Source organism: Salmo salar, chromosome ssa13 (assembly GCF_905237065.1).
Source record: "Salmo salar chromosome ssa13, Ssal_v3.1, whole genome shotgun sequence".
NCBI lineage: Eukaryota > Metazoa > Chordata > Actinopteri > Salmoniformes > Salmonidae > Salmo > Salmo salar.
The window spans coordinates 23,516,383-23,533,372 of NC_059454.1; the positions used below are offsets into that span (position 1 = coordinate 23,516,383).

At 41.4% G+C, this 16,990-nt stretch overlaps 1 protein-coding gene across 2 annotated transcripts; it reads left to right on the forward strand.

Annotated features, from left to right (window-relative positions):
• The first annotated feature begins 1,435 nt into the window (after window positions 1-1,435).
• Window positions 1,436-14,694, forward strand: LOC106566756 (transcription cofactor vestigial-like protein 4). 2 transcript variants are annotated; one of them, XM_014135116.2, is made up of 6 exons: window positions 1,436-1,850; window positions 2,187-2,339; window positions 8,371-8,554; window positions 11,395-11,620; window positions 11,722-11,833; window positions 11,965-14,694. In XM_014135116.2, the coding sequence occupies exons 2-6, from the start codon at window positions 2,258-2,260 to the stop codon at window positions 12,168-12,170; spliced, it is 810 nt and encodes a 269-aa protein (XP_013990591.1). In that variant the 5' UTR covers window positions 1,436-1,850; window positions 2,187-2,257; the 3' UTR covers window positions 12,171-14,694. The 2 variants fall into 2 exon arrangements, with proteins under 2 accessions (XP_013990591.1, XP_013990592.1); XM_014135117.2 differs by having other exon boundaries at window positions 8,389-8,554.
• The last annotated feature ends 2,296 nt before the right edge of the window (window positions 14,695-16,990 follow it).

A 16,990-nucleotide genomic window follows, 5' to 3' on the forward strand; every position in this document is an offset into this window, starting at 1 on the left:
GGGCATGAATCATGTTCTCACACATAACACATTGGCCTCAGAGGTGCTCTTTCCCTTAGACAACGTCATTAAATGTCATGCTGCTCCTCCACAGCTCTAAGCTATACGCTGCACCAAGTGTAGAACGCATTGTAACAAGTGGCAGAAAATGTATCTCCATGGAAACTGGCATTAGAAATCTGCTATTCTCTCAGGTAGGGTGATAACTGTAGAGATTGTGGTCAGACCTAATTTATCCAGAACGGAAGGACACAAGTCTTAATGAGTAGGAGGACCACAGTGATTGATGTGAGGGTAGAGACTTCTGCAAACAACACTAGTAAATTATTATGATCATCCCAGCCCAATAAACACATAGCCTACAAACATATTATACAATATATTGTAGAAAATTCAGGGGGTAGCCCCGACCGGGACTCGAACCCGCGTCCAGCGACTGCCAAGCCAAAACCTTAACAGTTATGCCAAGAGGTTACGAACCTCTTGACAAAGTCACTACATTACCCCTTTCCTTCAGGACTGCGTGTCCCCAAGCGTCTCTATACCAATTCCCCCACGTGAACATGTCTCTCCGATGGCCTCACAGACGCTATCCCACTTCTGACACCAACAGCGAATTTGTGGGGTAGCCCTAAACGAGACTCAAAACCAGGTCCAGCAACTGCCAACAATTACGCCAAGAGGTCCGAACCTCTTGACAAGGTCGCTAGGTGTTGTCGCTAAATTAATGTCTTCATTATAGACACGCTCATTAAGACATAATCCAGTCACCGTGATGCAATATCTCTAGTTAAACATACAATATCATTAGGCCTAATGACCCATAGGCCTATGGTATCATATTTCACCTGGCGTTTATTTTGTAGCGAGGATCCCATTCCCATAGGATTATAACGGTTTTAGATAATGAGTTGCATACCATCCATAGTGCAGACCCCTCTGAGTGTGGTTCCTCTCAAGGTGCTATCCTTCCAGAGAGTATGATCCTTCCTATGTGCTTGGGGAGTCTAGGCCGGGTTACTGTCCAAAAAAACAAGTTGACCTACAAAAACTTACATGGACACTATTAAATATGTAAATCATGTTAAGTAGCCTAATAATGAACCCACGAATGAATGTGAAAACAGATTTGTATTTATATGGTTGAACCTATTATGTTTGTAAAATGTTAAAAAAAAATCTTTAATAAAGATTATTTTGAACAAAAAATAAAGGTAAAGCAGAGGTTTTTAACATTTTCCATTGCGGGGCGAAATGTCTGAAACACAAAAAAATTATGGTTACTCCCTATATCAGAGATGACATTTTTAAGATCAAATCTGTGCTCAATATTCACTGTAAACGCTCAACATAGAAAATTACACAATGTTTTAAAACAGCTCCCCCCCCAGATGTCGAAACTCAAGAATCACTAGGTTTATGACTAATCTGAATACAAAAACCAAACATCTCTCAGGGGAAAAAAAGATTTGCTTCAAGTAAAAAATATTCTATTTGCTTCAAGTGAAGCGTTACCGAAGATTGTACCTCTCTCTTGCTTGTCAAAGTCCTCCCTTTGTGTGGCCCCTTGGTTCAGTGGGGCCTGACGCACAGAACCTTGTAGTAAATTGAGTGGGGTCGTGAGAGAGAAGATAGTCACCAGGGGTAGTTGGCTAGCTAACTAGCTTGGTTAGCAGCTTCACTGTGTAGCTAGGCTGAGTCTGAGATGTGGCGCAACGTCCCTTTTGTCTGAAAACTGTTTGCGGTAAAAAAAATATATAATACCGATGGAGCCAGCCAACTGATTTTCGGAACATCTATCTACAGTTTGTTTTGACTATCGATCATCTGATCTGGACCTCGAACACATTGTAAGTTTGTATTTTTTGGTTTTTACTAACTTTGAAAAAGTGAGTTAGCTTCTTAGCTAACTTTAGCTGCTTGCACCAGTTTAGCTTCTTAGTAGCTTACTACCACGGTAGTTAGCTAGCTAGCCTAGCCAGTTATCCAATGTTTACAGGCGAAGAAGGCCATTTGACATGGATGCATTGGCTAGCTAGTTCATAGAGGTTGCTAAACTATTAGTTATAACGTTAGCTAGCTAATGTTGTGTATTTGGTACAACAACGCGTATAATCGAACGTTATCTTTATCTAGCTAGCTAGTTGGTTAACGTTAGCTAGCTAATATTTGATATTCTATTCTAGGACGGACACTTACTGGCTAGCTGGCTAGCTAGCTGCTAACTTTGATGTTAGCAAGTAGCCAGTACGCGTAAATGGTTTTCACGAGAATGGACCTGTTGAACTATCAGTTCCTGGACAAAATGAACAACAATATCGGGAGACTACACTACGAAGGTAAGAGACTCATTTTCAATAGCTAGCTAAATCTGTTATCGGCCTAATCCTAGGTGATGGTTAGTCACTAACGTTAACTTTTTTATTTTTTTATTTCACCTTTATTTAACCAGGTAGGCCAGTTGAGAACAAGTTCTCATTTATAACTGCGACCTGGCCAATACAAAAACAACACAGTTACACATGGGATAAACAATCGTACAGTCAATAACACAATAGAAAAATCTATACAGTGTGTGCAAATGAAGTAAGGAGGTAAGGCAATAAATAGGCCAATAGTGGCAAACTATCTACAGTAGCCAACGTTCCTTATATTAAGCATACTAGACCGCACTCATTTAATTTATTGTTTATTTTACGAATAGCCGGGGCACACTCGAACACTCAGACATTATTTACAAAGAAAGCATTTGTGTTTAGCGAGTCCGCCAGATCAGAGGCAGTAGGGAGGACCAGGGATGTTCTCTTGAAGTGCGTGAATTGTACCATTTTCCTGTCCTGCTAAGCATTCGAAATGTAACGAGTACTTTTGGATGTCAGGAAAATGTATGGAGTTAAAAAGTACATTATTTTCTTTAGGAATGTAGTGAAGTAAAATGTGTGAAAAATATAAATGTAATAATAGTACAGATATCCCAAACAACGACTTAAGTAACTTAGTACTTTAAAGTATTTTTTTAAACTTAAGTAGGCTACTTTACACCACTGCTAGCTAGCCAGCTATCTATGCTATGGCTTCCCCCATTATTTGTTGATCAATCCATTATCACCATAACAAACCATACCGTGTGTCTAGCATTAAAAGCACAATTGAATGTATTGATTCGTTTTGTAACCACTAAAAAATGATTACCAGGTTTCCACCCAACCTTCTTATTCGAGTAAAGTACATGTCGGATAAAACATGTAAAGACAGGCCTGATGATGGAAACAGCAGATTTGGAGGTAAAACAAAATACGCATGACAAGGTGGGATATTATTGTCTGTAAAATTAATTATGTGAGAAATGGCGGTGTAAAAGTGCAAATATTGATATAATAACCATCATATCGAAGTAAACTTGGAGTCATGCGATGGCATGTTGTGTGGTCCTACAACTCGGGAAAACATGCAGTTTATTAGGATACAGATAAAATAAGTTCTGGTTAACTTTTATTTAAAAACACTTATTTAACCTTTTATTTAACTAGGCAAGTCAGTTAACAACAAATTCTCAACTTCAATGGGTGGTGAAAGTGTAAGGTGAAAATCTTTATTCCCCTTTCCAATGAAGGAGAGGGTCTTATTGTACTGACATGATCGATGCTTGGCAGCCATTTGACAAATTAAAATAATGTCGTTCTTTTGTCCATAATAATCTCATGTAGGCTATACCCGCACTTTATCAGCGTATGGAACGCCGTTTGGGTCTTTGCATGTGTCAAAAAAGATACACGTCAAATTGTGTTTGACGTTTCAAATAACACTAATTGACGTGTCAGATACGCTTATTGACCAATCAGGACCTGAATATGACTGCACGTCACATAATAATTTAATGCGTTCATACATTTTTTACCTAGTTGTTATACATTGATTACACTATCACTCGTATTTCATATGTCACAAGGATTCATCGATAGGTATGCTATATGATGCTGGTAAAGTTGTCTCGCACACCGACAGTGCTGGTCATAAAAAAAGCTAGCTAGCTCATGGATGCAAACAATATTCTTCCCCCAAAACATAGCAACACAACATAATCTGTTTCAGTAGCTATAGTTAGCTAGCTAACTATATAGCTAGGTGTCAACATTTAAAATAACCATAATTTGTAAGACAGTTTTTATTTGATTAATGGTGGTCGGACCCATCTATGTGAAGCTAGCCATAATAAGGATTAGCCACAAATAGTGGACTTTGCGGTTAGCCTTCAAAATAAAAGTATGTCATTGACAGTGATGGACATGAATACAAATAGTAGAATTATGACATAATTGAATAGATCATGCTAAACGAGGTTGGAATGTTGTTATGTAAAAGACAATTTGTTAAATTTGACAAATCTGTTTTAATCACACTGGATGTATTAGACTTTAGCATTGCATTGGGGGCATACTTATTTCACTGTACAGCCATACCTATGTATTGTGGATCAATGACATGGGGGATCAGTCTACTCTGACACCCAGATAACATTAGCGTCTTGGCTCTTATTGTGGGAACTGTGAATTGAACTGTGAACTGTGAATTGAACCACATTTATTGTCAACCTTCTATGTGCATTGAACACTATTTCAGAGGAAAAACAATACTGCGTGGATGTTTTGGAGTGATAACTCTGAGGAGGACCTTGGGAAAAGATATCTTGGGTATTGAGTAGACTGATACTCCATTTCATTGATCCCCAATCCTTAGGTTAAGCTGTACGGTGCAAAATGAATGTCAATACACACAATAGGCTGACTGGGGAGGTGATTTCACACGTTCACAGTCCCGCGATAAGAGCTACAACGCTAATATTTGCGTAAACTCTTCACAGTTGTGTTCTGTGGGTGTCACCGAGTAGACTGATGCCCCATTTCATTGCTTCACATTCCAACCTTGTTTAACATTATCTAGTCTAAATATATCACGATTCCACCAATTGTAACCTTCTGCGTCACTTTCAAAGAGTTACTTTTATTTCGAAGGTAAACCTCAAACTCCACTGTTGTGCTTAATCCTTATTGTGGCTAGCTTCACAACACAACCCGGTCTGGTTGAGCCTCACGAGCCAGATGAAGCTAACTGGCTGCTTATAATGTTTTCTTTGGGCAACAGGGTTAAGTAGCTGGCTAGCTAAACTCAGCAAAAAAAGAAACTTCCTCTCACTGTCAACTGCGTTTATTTTCAGAAAACTTAACGTGTGAGTATTTGTTTGAACATAACAAGATTCAACAACTGAGACATGAACTGAACAAGTTCCACAGACATGTGACTAACAGAAATTGAATAATGTGTCCCTGAACAAAAAGGCGGTCAAAATCAAAAGTAACAGTCAGTATCTGGTGTGGCCACCAGCTGCATTAAGTACTGCAGTGCATCTCCACCTCATGGACTGCTCCAGATTTGCCAGTTCTTGCTGTGAGATGTTACCCCACTCTTCCACCAAGGCACCTGTAAGTTCCCAGACATTTCTGGGGGGAATGGCCCTAGCCCTCACCCTTTCCGTTCCAACAGGTCCCAGACGTGCTCAATGGGATTGAGATCCAGGCTCTTCACTGGCCATGGCGGAACACTGACAGTCCTGTCTTGCAGGAAATCACGCACAGAACAAGCAGTATGGCTGGTGGCATTGTCATGCTGGAGGGTAATGTCAGGATGAGCCTGCAGGAAGGGTACCACATGAGGGAGCAGGATGTCTTCCCTGTAACGCACAGCGTTGAGATTGCCTGCAATGACACAAGCTCAGTCCGATGAGGTTGTGACACACCGCCCCAGACCATGACGGACCCTCCACCTCCAAATCGATCCCGCTCCAGAGTACAGGCCTCGGTGTAACGCTCATTCCTTCGTCGATAAACGCGAATCCGACCATCACCCCTGGTGAGACAAAACTGCGACTCGTCAGTGAAAAGCACTTTTTGCCAGTCCTGTCTGGTCCAGCGACGGTGGGTTTGTGCCCATAGGCGGCGTTGTTGCCGGTGATGTCTGGTGAGGACCTGCCTTACAACAGGCCTACAAGCCCTCAGTCCAGCCACTCTCAGCCTATTGCGGACAGTCTGAGCACTGATGGAGGGATTGTGCGTTCCTGGTGGTGTAACTCGGGCAGTTGTTGTTGCCATCCTGTACCTGTCCCGCAGGTGTGCTGTTCGGCTGTACCAATCCTGTGCAGGTGTTACACGTGGTCTCCCACTGCAAGGACGATCAGCTGTCCATCCTGTCTCACTGTAGCGCTGTCTTAGGCGTCTCACAGTACGGACATTGCAATTTATTGCCCTGGCCACATCTGCAGTCCTCATGCCGCCTTGCAGCATGCCTAAGGCACGTTCACGCCGATGAGCTGGGACCCTGCGTATCTTTCTTTTGGTGTTTTTCAGAGTCAGCAGAAAGGCCTCTTTAGTGTCCTAAGTTTTCATAACTGTGACCTTAATTGCCTACCATCTGTAAGCTGTTAGTGTCTTAACGACCGTTCCACAGGTCCATGTTCATTAATTGTTTCTGGTTCATTGAACAAGCATGGGAAACAGTGTTTAAACCCTTTACAATGAAGATCTGTGAAGTTATTTGGATTATCTTTGAAAGACAGGGTCCTGAAAAAGGGACGTTTATGTATTTCCATGAACTGAAGTTCAATGTCAATAGGTGAACAACAAGTGGCTACCTAGCTAATACTTACTCACAAGGATGGCAAAATCATTGCTAAGATTAATGAAAATGACTGCAGTTTCTACTGCTCACTATTTTCAGGCTAGTTGTATTGGTGCTAGATGGGTACCAAGCTAAAGCTGTCGAACAAATGCCTTATTACCAACATGGTATTGTAAACACATCGTTCGTGTATGGTGTGTGCTTGTTTGCAGACTTCTTATGTACAGCTTTGACAGTGCTACTGATAGTAGTGGTGGCGCTTGGCTTGCACATGCAAATTCAGCACACACAACATTCTATAATAGAATTGTGTTATTTGACGTGTCAAATTAAAAGCTTAGTATTATAGTAGTATTATTATTTGACGTGTATATATTTTTGGACACGCGAAGACCCACACGGCATTCCATATCTGCAAGCTGTTGGCTAGAGCGCCAATACTAGAGTGGGGACATTTGATATACACTGAGTATACAAAACATTAAGAACACTTGCTGTTTTCCATGACACAGCCATGATCCCTTATTGATGTCACTTGTTAAATCCTCTTTAATCAGTGTAGATGAAGGGGAGGAGACAGGTTATAGAAGGATTTTTAAGCCTTGAGACGGATTGTGTATGTGTGCCATTCAGAGTGGGCAAGGCAATAGATTTAAGTGCCTTTGAACGGGGTATGGTATTAGGTGCCAGGCATCACCGGTTTGTCAAGAATTGTTTATCAAGAATTGTCCACAACCCAAAGGACATCCAGCCAACTTGATCCAACTGTAGTAAGCATTGGAGTCAACATGAGCCAACATCCCCGTGGAACACTTTCGACATGTTGTTGAGTCCATACCCCGACGAATTTAGGTTTTGAGGGCAAAAGGGGGGGTGCAACTCAATATTAGGAAGGTGTTCCTAATGTTTTCTATACTCAGTGTATAACACACATTTTTTTTGTGACAAAACCATCAGTAAGGTTAAAATGAGATGGATACCCATTTAACTTGTATTCGGTGCATAGCGCACATAAAAAAAATGTTGAGGTTAAATTGCTATGTCATCACGTCATCTGCAACAAGTCAGTTTGATGGAAACACATCTCTGGTAGGAACATTTGCATATTTTATTCATGCATTTTTTTGAATATTTGCATGAATCTGTCGCCAATTGGATGGAAACCTAGCTAGTGTGACTGCAAGGCTTGACAGACAAGGTAAAGCTAAACCTTGTCTAGCTGACTAAACTCAATTCCACGATTTACGATGGATTTGAGTGGCAACTACTGTGGGTGGACTGGAGCTCCAATGTCACATTTATTGAAGATTTTTATCAAAAACTAGCTACTGATTTCAGCACTCAAAGAATAGCCCGCGATTGCACAGAACAATGTGTGTAATTGTCGGCTATTCTTTGGGTGCGGAAATCAGTCGTTTCTGATAAGAACTACGTCGGAGCTCCAGTCCCCCCACACTAGTTGCCGCTCAACTCCATCGTAAATCGTGGATTTGAGTTTAATCGGCTAAACCTTTTCTAGTCCCCATTTCTCAGGTAATGGTCACAGCAGGTAACTAGATCATGTGGGGGAGCATGGCAAACTCCTAGTATTACTGATTTAGTGTTTTAAAACGTTCTGAATACTCTGTAGTTCTACATTATTGAGACATGACCACCTTGGTTTGCATGCAAAGTATAAACAGAGAGTGTTCTCTACAGCTGAATCTTCTCTCACAGGTGAGTCCAGGATGCCGTCGCTGCCCTCTCCAATGACCAACATGAGGACCGGTCCTCCCCCCATCTGCCCCAGCAAAAGGAAGTATGGCGAGGAGCAAGTAGACGACTGCATTGACTGTGACAACAACCACATGACCAAAATGAGTCGACTGTTTGCTGCTCAACTGTAAGTGTAAACATGTCTGTCTTAATCTATCGTTACGTACTTTGAAATATTATTTTTTTACATTACAATATTTTAATGGCAAATGTATCTAAACATTTGCTTGCATGAAAATCATATAAATATTGTACACACGAGGAGTGTGCATGTATACTGAACAAAAATAGAAACACAACATGCAACAATTGCAAAGATTTTACTGAGTTACAGTTCATATAAGGAAATCAGTCAATTGAAATTCATTAGGCCCTCATCTATGGATTCCACATGACTGGGAGTACAGATATGCATCTATAGGGGCGTGGATCAGAAAACCAGTCAGTATCTGGTGTGGCCACCATTTGCCTCATGCAGGGCGACATCTCCTTCGCATAGAGTTGATCAGGCTGTTGATTGTGGCCTGTGGAATGTTGTCCCACTCCTCTTCAATGGCTGTACGAAGTTGCTGGATATTGGCGGGAACTGGAACATGCTGTCTTACACGTCAATCCAGAGCATACCAAACATGCTCAATGGGTGACATGTCTGATGAGTATGCAGGCCATGGAAGAACTGGGACATTTTCAGCTTCCTGGAATTGTGTACAGATCCTTGCAACATGGGGCTGTGCATTATCATGCTGAAACATGATAAAAAAGCTAACGTTTAAGTTCCTTGCTCAGAACATGAGAACATATGAAAGCTGGTGGTTCCTTTTAACATGAGTCTTCAATATTCCCAGGTAAGATGTTTTAGGTTGTAGTTATTATAGGAATTATAGGACTATTTCTCTCTATACGATTTGTATTTCATATACCTTTGACTATTGGATGTTCTTACAGGCACTTTAGTATTGCCAGTGTAACAGTATAGCTTCCGTCCCTCTCCTCGCTCCTACCTGGGCTTGAACCAGGAACACATCGACAACAGCCACCCTCGAAGCAGCGTTACCCATGTAGAGCAAGGGGAAACAACTACTCCAAGTCTCAGAGCGAGTGACGTTTGAAACGCTATTAGCGCGCGCACACCCAGCTAACTAGCTAGCCATTTCACATCGGTTACACCAGCCTAATCTTGGGAGTTGACAGGCTTGAAGTCATAAACAGCGCAATGCATTGCGAAGGGCTGCTGCCAAAACGCACGAAAGTGCTATTTTGAATGAATGCTTACGAGCCTGCTGCTGCCTACCATCGCTCAGTCAGACTGCTCTATCAAATCATAGACTTAATTATAACATAATAACACACAGAAATACGAGCCTTAGATCATTAATATGGTCGAATCCGGAAACTATCATCTCGAAAGCAAAACGTTATTCCTGTTACATTGCACAACCTTCAATGTTGTCATAATTACGTAAAATTCTGCCAAATTAATTCGCAACGAGCCAGGCGGCCCAAACTGTTTCATATACCCTGACTGCGTGCAATGAACACAAAATTACACAATTTCACCTGGTTAATATTGCCTGCTAACCTGGATTTCTTTTAGCTAAATATGCAGGTTTAAAAATATATACTTCTGTGTATTGATTTTAAGAAAGGCATTGATGTTTATGGTTAGGTACAGTCGTGCAACGATTGTGCTTTTTTTGCAAATGCTCTTTTGTTAAATCATCCCCCGTTTGGCGAAGTCGGCTGTCTTTGTTAGGAAGAAATAGTCTTCACAGTTCGCAACGAGCCAGGCGGCCCAAACTGCTGCATATACCCTGACTCTGTTTGCAAGAGAAGTGACACATTTTCCCTAGTTAAAAGAAATTCATGTTAGCAGGCAATATTAACTAAATATGCAGGTTTAAAAATATATACTTGAGTATTGATTTTAAGAAAGGCATTGATGTTTATGGTTGGAGCAACGTGTACCTAAGCGATTATATGCAACGCAGGACAGACTAGTTAACTACACATGGTTGATGATATTACTAGTTTAACTAGTGATTATGATTGATTGTTTTTTATAAGATAAGTTTAATGCTAGCTAGCAACTTACCTTGGCTTCTTACTGCATTCGCGTAACAGGCAGGCTCCTCGTGGAGTGCAATGTAAAGCAGGTGGTTAGAGCGTTGGACTAGTTAACCATAAGGTTGCAAGATTGAATCCCTGAGCTGACAAGGTAAAAATCTGTCGTTCTGCCCCTGAACAAGGCAGTTAACCCACCGTTCCTAGGCTGTCATTGAGAATAAGAATGTGTTCTTAACTGACTTGCCTAGTTAAATAAAGGTCTATTATTACGAAAGCTTGAAATCGGCCCTAATTAATCGGCCATTCCGATTAATCGGTCGACCTCTAGTCAGCATGCCATTTGCACGCTCCCTCAAAAGTTGAGACATCTGTGGCATTGTGTTGTGTGACAAAACTGCACATTTTAGTGGCCTTTTATTGTCTCCAGTACAAGGTGCACCTGTGTAATGATCATGCTGTTTAATCAGCTTCTTGATATGCCACACCTGTCAGTTGGATGGATTATCTTGGCAAAGGAGAAATGCTCACTAACAGGGATGTAAACAAATGTGTGTACAATTTGAGAGGAATAAGCTTTTTGTGCGTCTGGAACATTTCTGGGATCTTTTATTTCAGCTCATGAAACATCGGATCAACACGTTACAAGTTGCCTTTTATATTTATTTGTTCAGCGTAGTTGCATGTGCCGAAAGAGACAAGTGTGTCGTAAGTAAACACGGTCGACTGCTCTTTAAACAATCCATGCACTGAATCCCTGCACCCTTATTAAGTGACAGTCTGTAAGGCCCAATCTCCTGACTTCAAGGCGGGGTTGATTTAAAGTGGCCTATGAATAACTGGAGCAGTTGGTGGTCTGTGTCAGGCTGTCTGGGGTAATCTGCCACTTGTCCTCTCTTTAACAAGGGGACAGCCTGCCGGCGGAGACAACCGCAACGACCCTTGGATCCTCGGCCACAGCCCTGTGGAGCGCATCACTTCCTCCTCCAACGGCCTCCTTGGCAACCACTTGTACGCCTCCATCCCCTCCTATGCGATGGACCAGCCTCTGGCTCTGACTAAAAACAGCATAGACTCTGGATTGGGTGGCACAGAGAGGCCTGCCATGCCCGGCCCTGTGGACAGACCACAGGTAATTCTGACAATTCCGAAATACATCCATGCATTGGTCAGTTGCGCCTTACGTACAGTCTCGTATTGTATGTCGTTAATGTGTTTGTTTATATCTTATAGAATCGCCCCTCTGTGATCACCTGTGCTCCTGCAAGCAATCGCAATTGCAACCTGTCTCACTGCCACAAGTCTCACAGCCCCAGCCCACCCATGGATCAGAGGAAGGCCGATGGTAAATGTTTATCACCACATTACCTTACTAACGTGATAAATCTGTGCATACATTTGATATAATTAGTATCTTTGTTACCATGCCACACTTATTAAAATGTTGATTTATTCTCCTCTCCTCTGTAATTCCAGATAATACTGCGGTCGACCCTGTGATCGAGGAGCACTTCCGCCGCAGCCTGGGGAAGAACTATAAGGAGCCCGAGCCCGTCTCCAACACTGTGTCCATCACAGGCTCGGTGGACGACCACTTTGCCAAGGCCCTGGGGAAGACCTGGCTCCAGATCAAGTCCAAGGGGCCGGGGGGACACCCCCACAGTCCAGAGGCCAACTCCTGAAACACTGGCCGGACCTCCCTCACTGTTGAATGGTGAACCACAACCATTTCTTTGTCTGTGGCATCAGACAAGTGCACCGATTGACCTCCCTATACCATTCATTGTCAAGCTTGACTTCCCTGAGCTCAGAACAACGCTAGACAAGACAATGAATTTCCAGTTTTAATACTGTATTATATACCAAAGCTGGCCTTTTACAGACCTTGGGGGGTTCTCCCTGCTCTTATTATATGACTGACACTGATCTGGGAGGATTTGATACATTTGTTCAGTTAGGGTAGTTTTGGTTTGAGTCCAAGTGTTCAAATTCTTCATTTTGAATGCAGAAATATCAATTTGAGGAACTCTCTAGGACCAGTATTGGCAGCCTTGATGTCAGCTTGTCTTTATTTGAGGTGTATCATTTTATATATTTTTAACACTTACCCTGACAGAGATTCCCAAAATGACCAATTAATTTGGCCTTTGAGAAGGCATACTGTTCGGTCTTAACTCCCTCATGCCTTTCTTATTAACCAAAGAACTTGCCTGCTGCTTCAAACAAAAAGCCATAGTCTGCTTTGCTTCTCTTCTGTTTTCATCCTCCTGCCATCTCCGTTAACTCTCCACACGTGACCCTGTGTTGGTGTGTTTTTAGTTCAAAAGGAAGGCCGGCTCTGATTTGCACTATTATGTGTTAGATTGAGGTAGTGGTAACAGCATACCTGTTTCATTTGGAGCATACAGTACATTTGTAAGAGTGCGTTTGTGTTTGTTTTAACAATACTAACAGTGGTAATGCTATCAAGGCTCTAGTCTCCCTCTGGTCCCAATGTTTCTCTCTTTTTTCTCTCCAACTATTCAGAACTGGACCTACTTTCTCTTTTGTGGACTTACATTTTTTGTTTTTATCTTTTTGTTCTTTTAGTACTCACTGGTTTATTTCATAGATACAGTTAGAAATAATTATAGTATTCTGCTTACAGAGATGCATGTTTCAAATAGCTGGTATCTATTATAATAAGCCTTGTTATTCTATTTACCCTCAGAATTTATTTTTGTCAGTAACCGTTTTAGAAATACTTACTGCTGGTACAGTCGTACTCAATATATTTTTTTGTATATGGTTCTCATTAGAATATGTATACACTAGCATCCATCTACAAATCGCAGCCTCTGGCAAGGCTGTCTGAATGCAGTATAATAGGCTATGTTATTATGTGGTTGGTACGGGATGCTTTGGCTTAGACGGATTACTGAATAGTCAACATTTAACATCTGTAGACCAGTCCTGTCTTAGAGTTGACTATCTTCACCATAATGCCATTAGTTGTTGTTTTATTTATTCCAATCTGATGTTTAGTTGAATACTGTCAAATTTTGACTAACTTTTCTTTTGTTAAATTGACTCACAATGAGCATGTCTTCTTGACATTCTTCACTTTGGAAAGTGTAATGTTTATTTCCCCTAAATTAAAATGCTGATGACTTTACCCACATGTATCATGGCTGGCCTTGAACGAAAGCCTTGCTCAAGCTTGTCTTGAGACGATGGCATGAACATTCCACCATCACTACCCAGCTTAATATTTTTTTTGTCTTAAATAAGATCTGGTAAGAGTAAGCTTTGAGGAAAGAGGGATAGGTTCTCCTACATTTGTGGTGTTTAGTGTAAACTGTGTGGGACTTTAAAAATCATTAACAGAATCAAGGGGAGTAGCAGAACATCTAAAGTACTTTATAGAGGCAGTTTGAGGATGAATGACCTTTCTGAAGTGTTTTCCATTTCCTTTAGTGAACATATGAGTTAACACTGCTAGATAATTGTATAGTACATTGAGATTGTTTTAGTCAGCTCTTTGTGAAAAAAATATATTATATGTACTTGCATCCTATATTCTACACTGTTTTGAAAATTACTATATAAACTCATATTCCCGTTTTATTTTTTACTTTGATATCAAAAGACTATCATTGCGCCGTGCGTAATGATCCTAGAGATTTTTTTTAACAGAACAATGTATTCATGATATGTAGCCATTGAATATTCATGATCCTCTAACCATGCATTTGTATCTATCTAAAAAGTTGATCTTTTTCCAGAGTTGTCTGAGGTTTGATAAGTGCAGGAACACCAGTCGTTCTATGAATAAGGCTCTCTTGGCATGATGTCAGGGTGACCTTACTGCTGCAGGTTCTCTGCTTGTTTCTGTACTGCAGTGGAACTGTAAGGGTTTATCACGAGTTGAATCTCAGTGATATGTTGGGGTTTAATGTTCCAATGTTATTTAATTGGTATTTGACTGCTTGTGCCTCTAAACAACAAGTTGCAGGAACTAACTCCTCCATTTGTCTCTTAACATGGGAAACTGCATTGTCTCTTAACATGGGAAACTGCATTGTCTCTTAACATGGGAAACTGCATTGCCTTAGACGGTTTGTTAATCTGTATTTTGTTCATTTTTGGTCTTATTTCTCCAGAAGAATATACCACTTTTTTTTTTACTTGATTTCTCCTAAATAAACTTTAAAATGCTCTATCACAGTCCAGTATGTGAATGTTTTTTTGTTTTGGGTCACTAATACTTGTCCAACAATGTCATTCAGACTTGAGGCCATTTATACATCTTGCACAGGACCCAGCCCATTGCCATGAAACCAGCCACAGAGGCAGCTCTGGGTTTACTTTTTATAAATAAAGTTGTATTTGGCCTCATGGGTGTGGTGGTAACATACAGTAACTAGTTACAGCTGTGCTGTGTGATTGTTGTTTCTCAGTGCTGGCAGGGAGGGATGATAATTCTGTCTTTCTCAAATACTATCTCTGTCTGAACAAGAGACCCCCATCATTTAAAAGCCTTCTCTTCAGTGAAATAATGTTAGGAAGTTGAACATAAATCTCCAAAGCAAGTCCCATGTCTGAACATCAAGAAGAAGGAAAAATGTGTCTAGTTGACATGAATAATTGGGCCAGTGGGATGGGGCAGTTGAAGGCAGGAGTTTCTAGGGCGTTTCAGGCCTGTTTGGTCCACCACAGTATTAACGAGTAGAATCAGCCCATGGTGAAGTCTGGAGGCTGATGCTGGTCCAATCACAACCCTGTCATTTGACCATCAGGGTGTTGGCAAACATAATGCTGCTGCTTATTTAGAAATGTCAGTGCGTTGGGGGAGCTGTGGTCAGTCAGTGGAAAGTGAAAGGCCACAGAGGAAGCCAGAGTATGAGGGAGCTCAACAAACACTGTCCTCTGAGAGGGCTGGGTTTTTTCAGGAGAATTTATTATTCAAACTGCAAGAATAAAGAATTGTGTCCTCTTTTGGCAAACTGATTTGAATTGAAGTTAATTTAGTCTTCCTGGTGAACCAAATTGTTGTTGAATATTAATTTAAGCCTTTATATCATAATGTTATGAACTATATTATATTTATGTAATTACAGTATTTGTGGTGTGTAACTAACCTCTTCAAATGCTAGTAGGGATCACAGAGACATACATCATGAAATGGACTACATTTTACATCTCAGGAGTGTTATGTATAACTGTAGGCTTTGGCTGAAAGGCCAAAACAGCGTGTCACACAACCACAACATCTGGTTTGTATTATCCTCTTACTGTTGGTGGGGTTACGCCCTCCCTTTTAATGGTTCTGTCTTTTGCAATTGTTTGGAGAAGCTACTCTGGGGGATTTTTCCCAGTAAAAAGGTCAAATTGGCTCATAAGTTTTCCCTGTGAGGTCGCTGACTCGGGTGGCAATCGTAGTAAAACTGTTTTATAGGATTTCCATGACTGCTTCTAAATGATGATATCTTTCTTTATTCCTGACTCAATAATATATATGGTGTTGACTTGAGCAAACACACATTCTACCTTCACCCACCAGATGGCAGTAATTAACCACGATACAGACGTCACCATGAAACTCCTTCCACTCCCCAGAGACTAAACAAAGAAAATGTACGTCACTGGGAAGGCTGATTTGAATGAAACATCTCCCATGTTATTTATTCTTACATGTGGTTTCCACTGAAACAAATGCAGGTGACAAAGCATAATTGCATGAGGGGAAGGTAGAGAACCGAAGGTGTCGTTCTCCTGGCTCCGGGGTTGCGTTTGATGCTGCTGGACAGATTGTTTAATTTTGCTCGAAATCGTAGCTGATGTTTTTGTCAAACAACGATGCAAGCGAACATTTATTGTTCAATTTTATAATTCAAGCGGCATCTTTCTGATGGCCTCGTTTTTTGGGAGGCAATGTATTTAGACAGTACTATGTAGCCTAGAAACCAAAGCCCCTCTAGTTATGGCAATTTTGAATTCGCCCAACACCCCTCGTTGTAACCCACATCTTCTTACTGGGAGAGGGAGAAGATCCCTGGGATTTCTGTGCTCTCGCCCCTCAGGCTCAAAGCTGCTCTAAAGCCCCTCAAACAATACAAAAAAAACAGACCCCTGCCTCCTCGAGATTAGACCCAACCATAGAAACAGCACAATGTCACCGCAGTGCTCCCACTACACCAAGCCTTCCAAGGAAGCCCGCTCCCCAGGGATTACTGCGAGAAGAGGAGAGGAAAAAGAGGAAGATCCACATTTCTCCGCTTTATGTAAAAACCCAAATGGCAGACACACAGAGTATGGCGAAGCCCCTGCATGGTGGCACAGCCATCAGGCCACATTGGTAGCAGACACAGAGAATAGGGTCTAAATCAGAATGACACTTCAGGGTCAAGCCAAACCCAGGCCTGGCTGCTTCAGTGTGCGAAGGCTGCATAGTGTGTGACATCTGCAGTAGAGACAAAGAGGACCGGTCCTCTGACCCTGTCTCCTACTATCGCTGCACCAC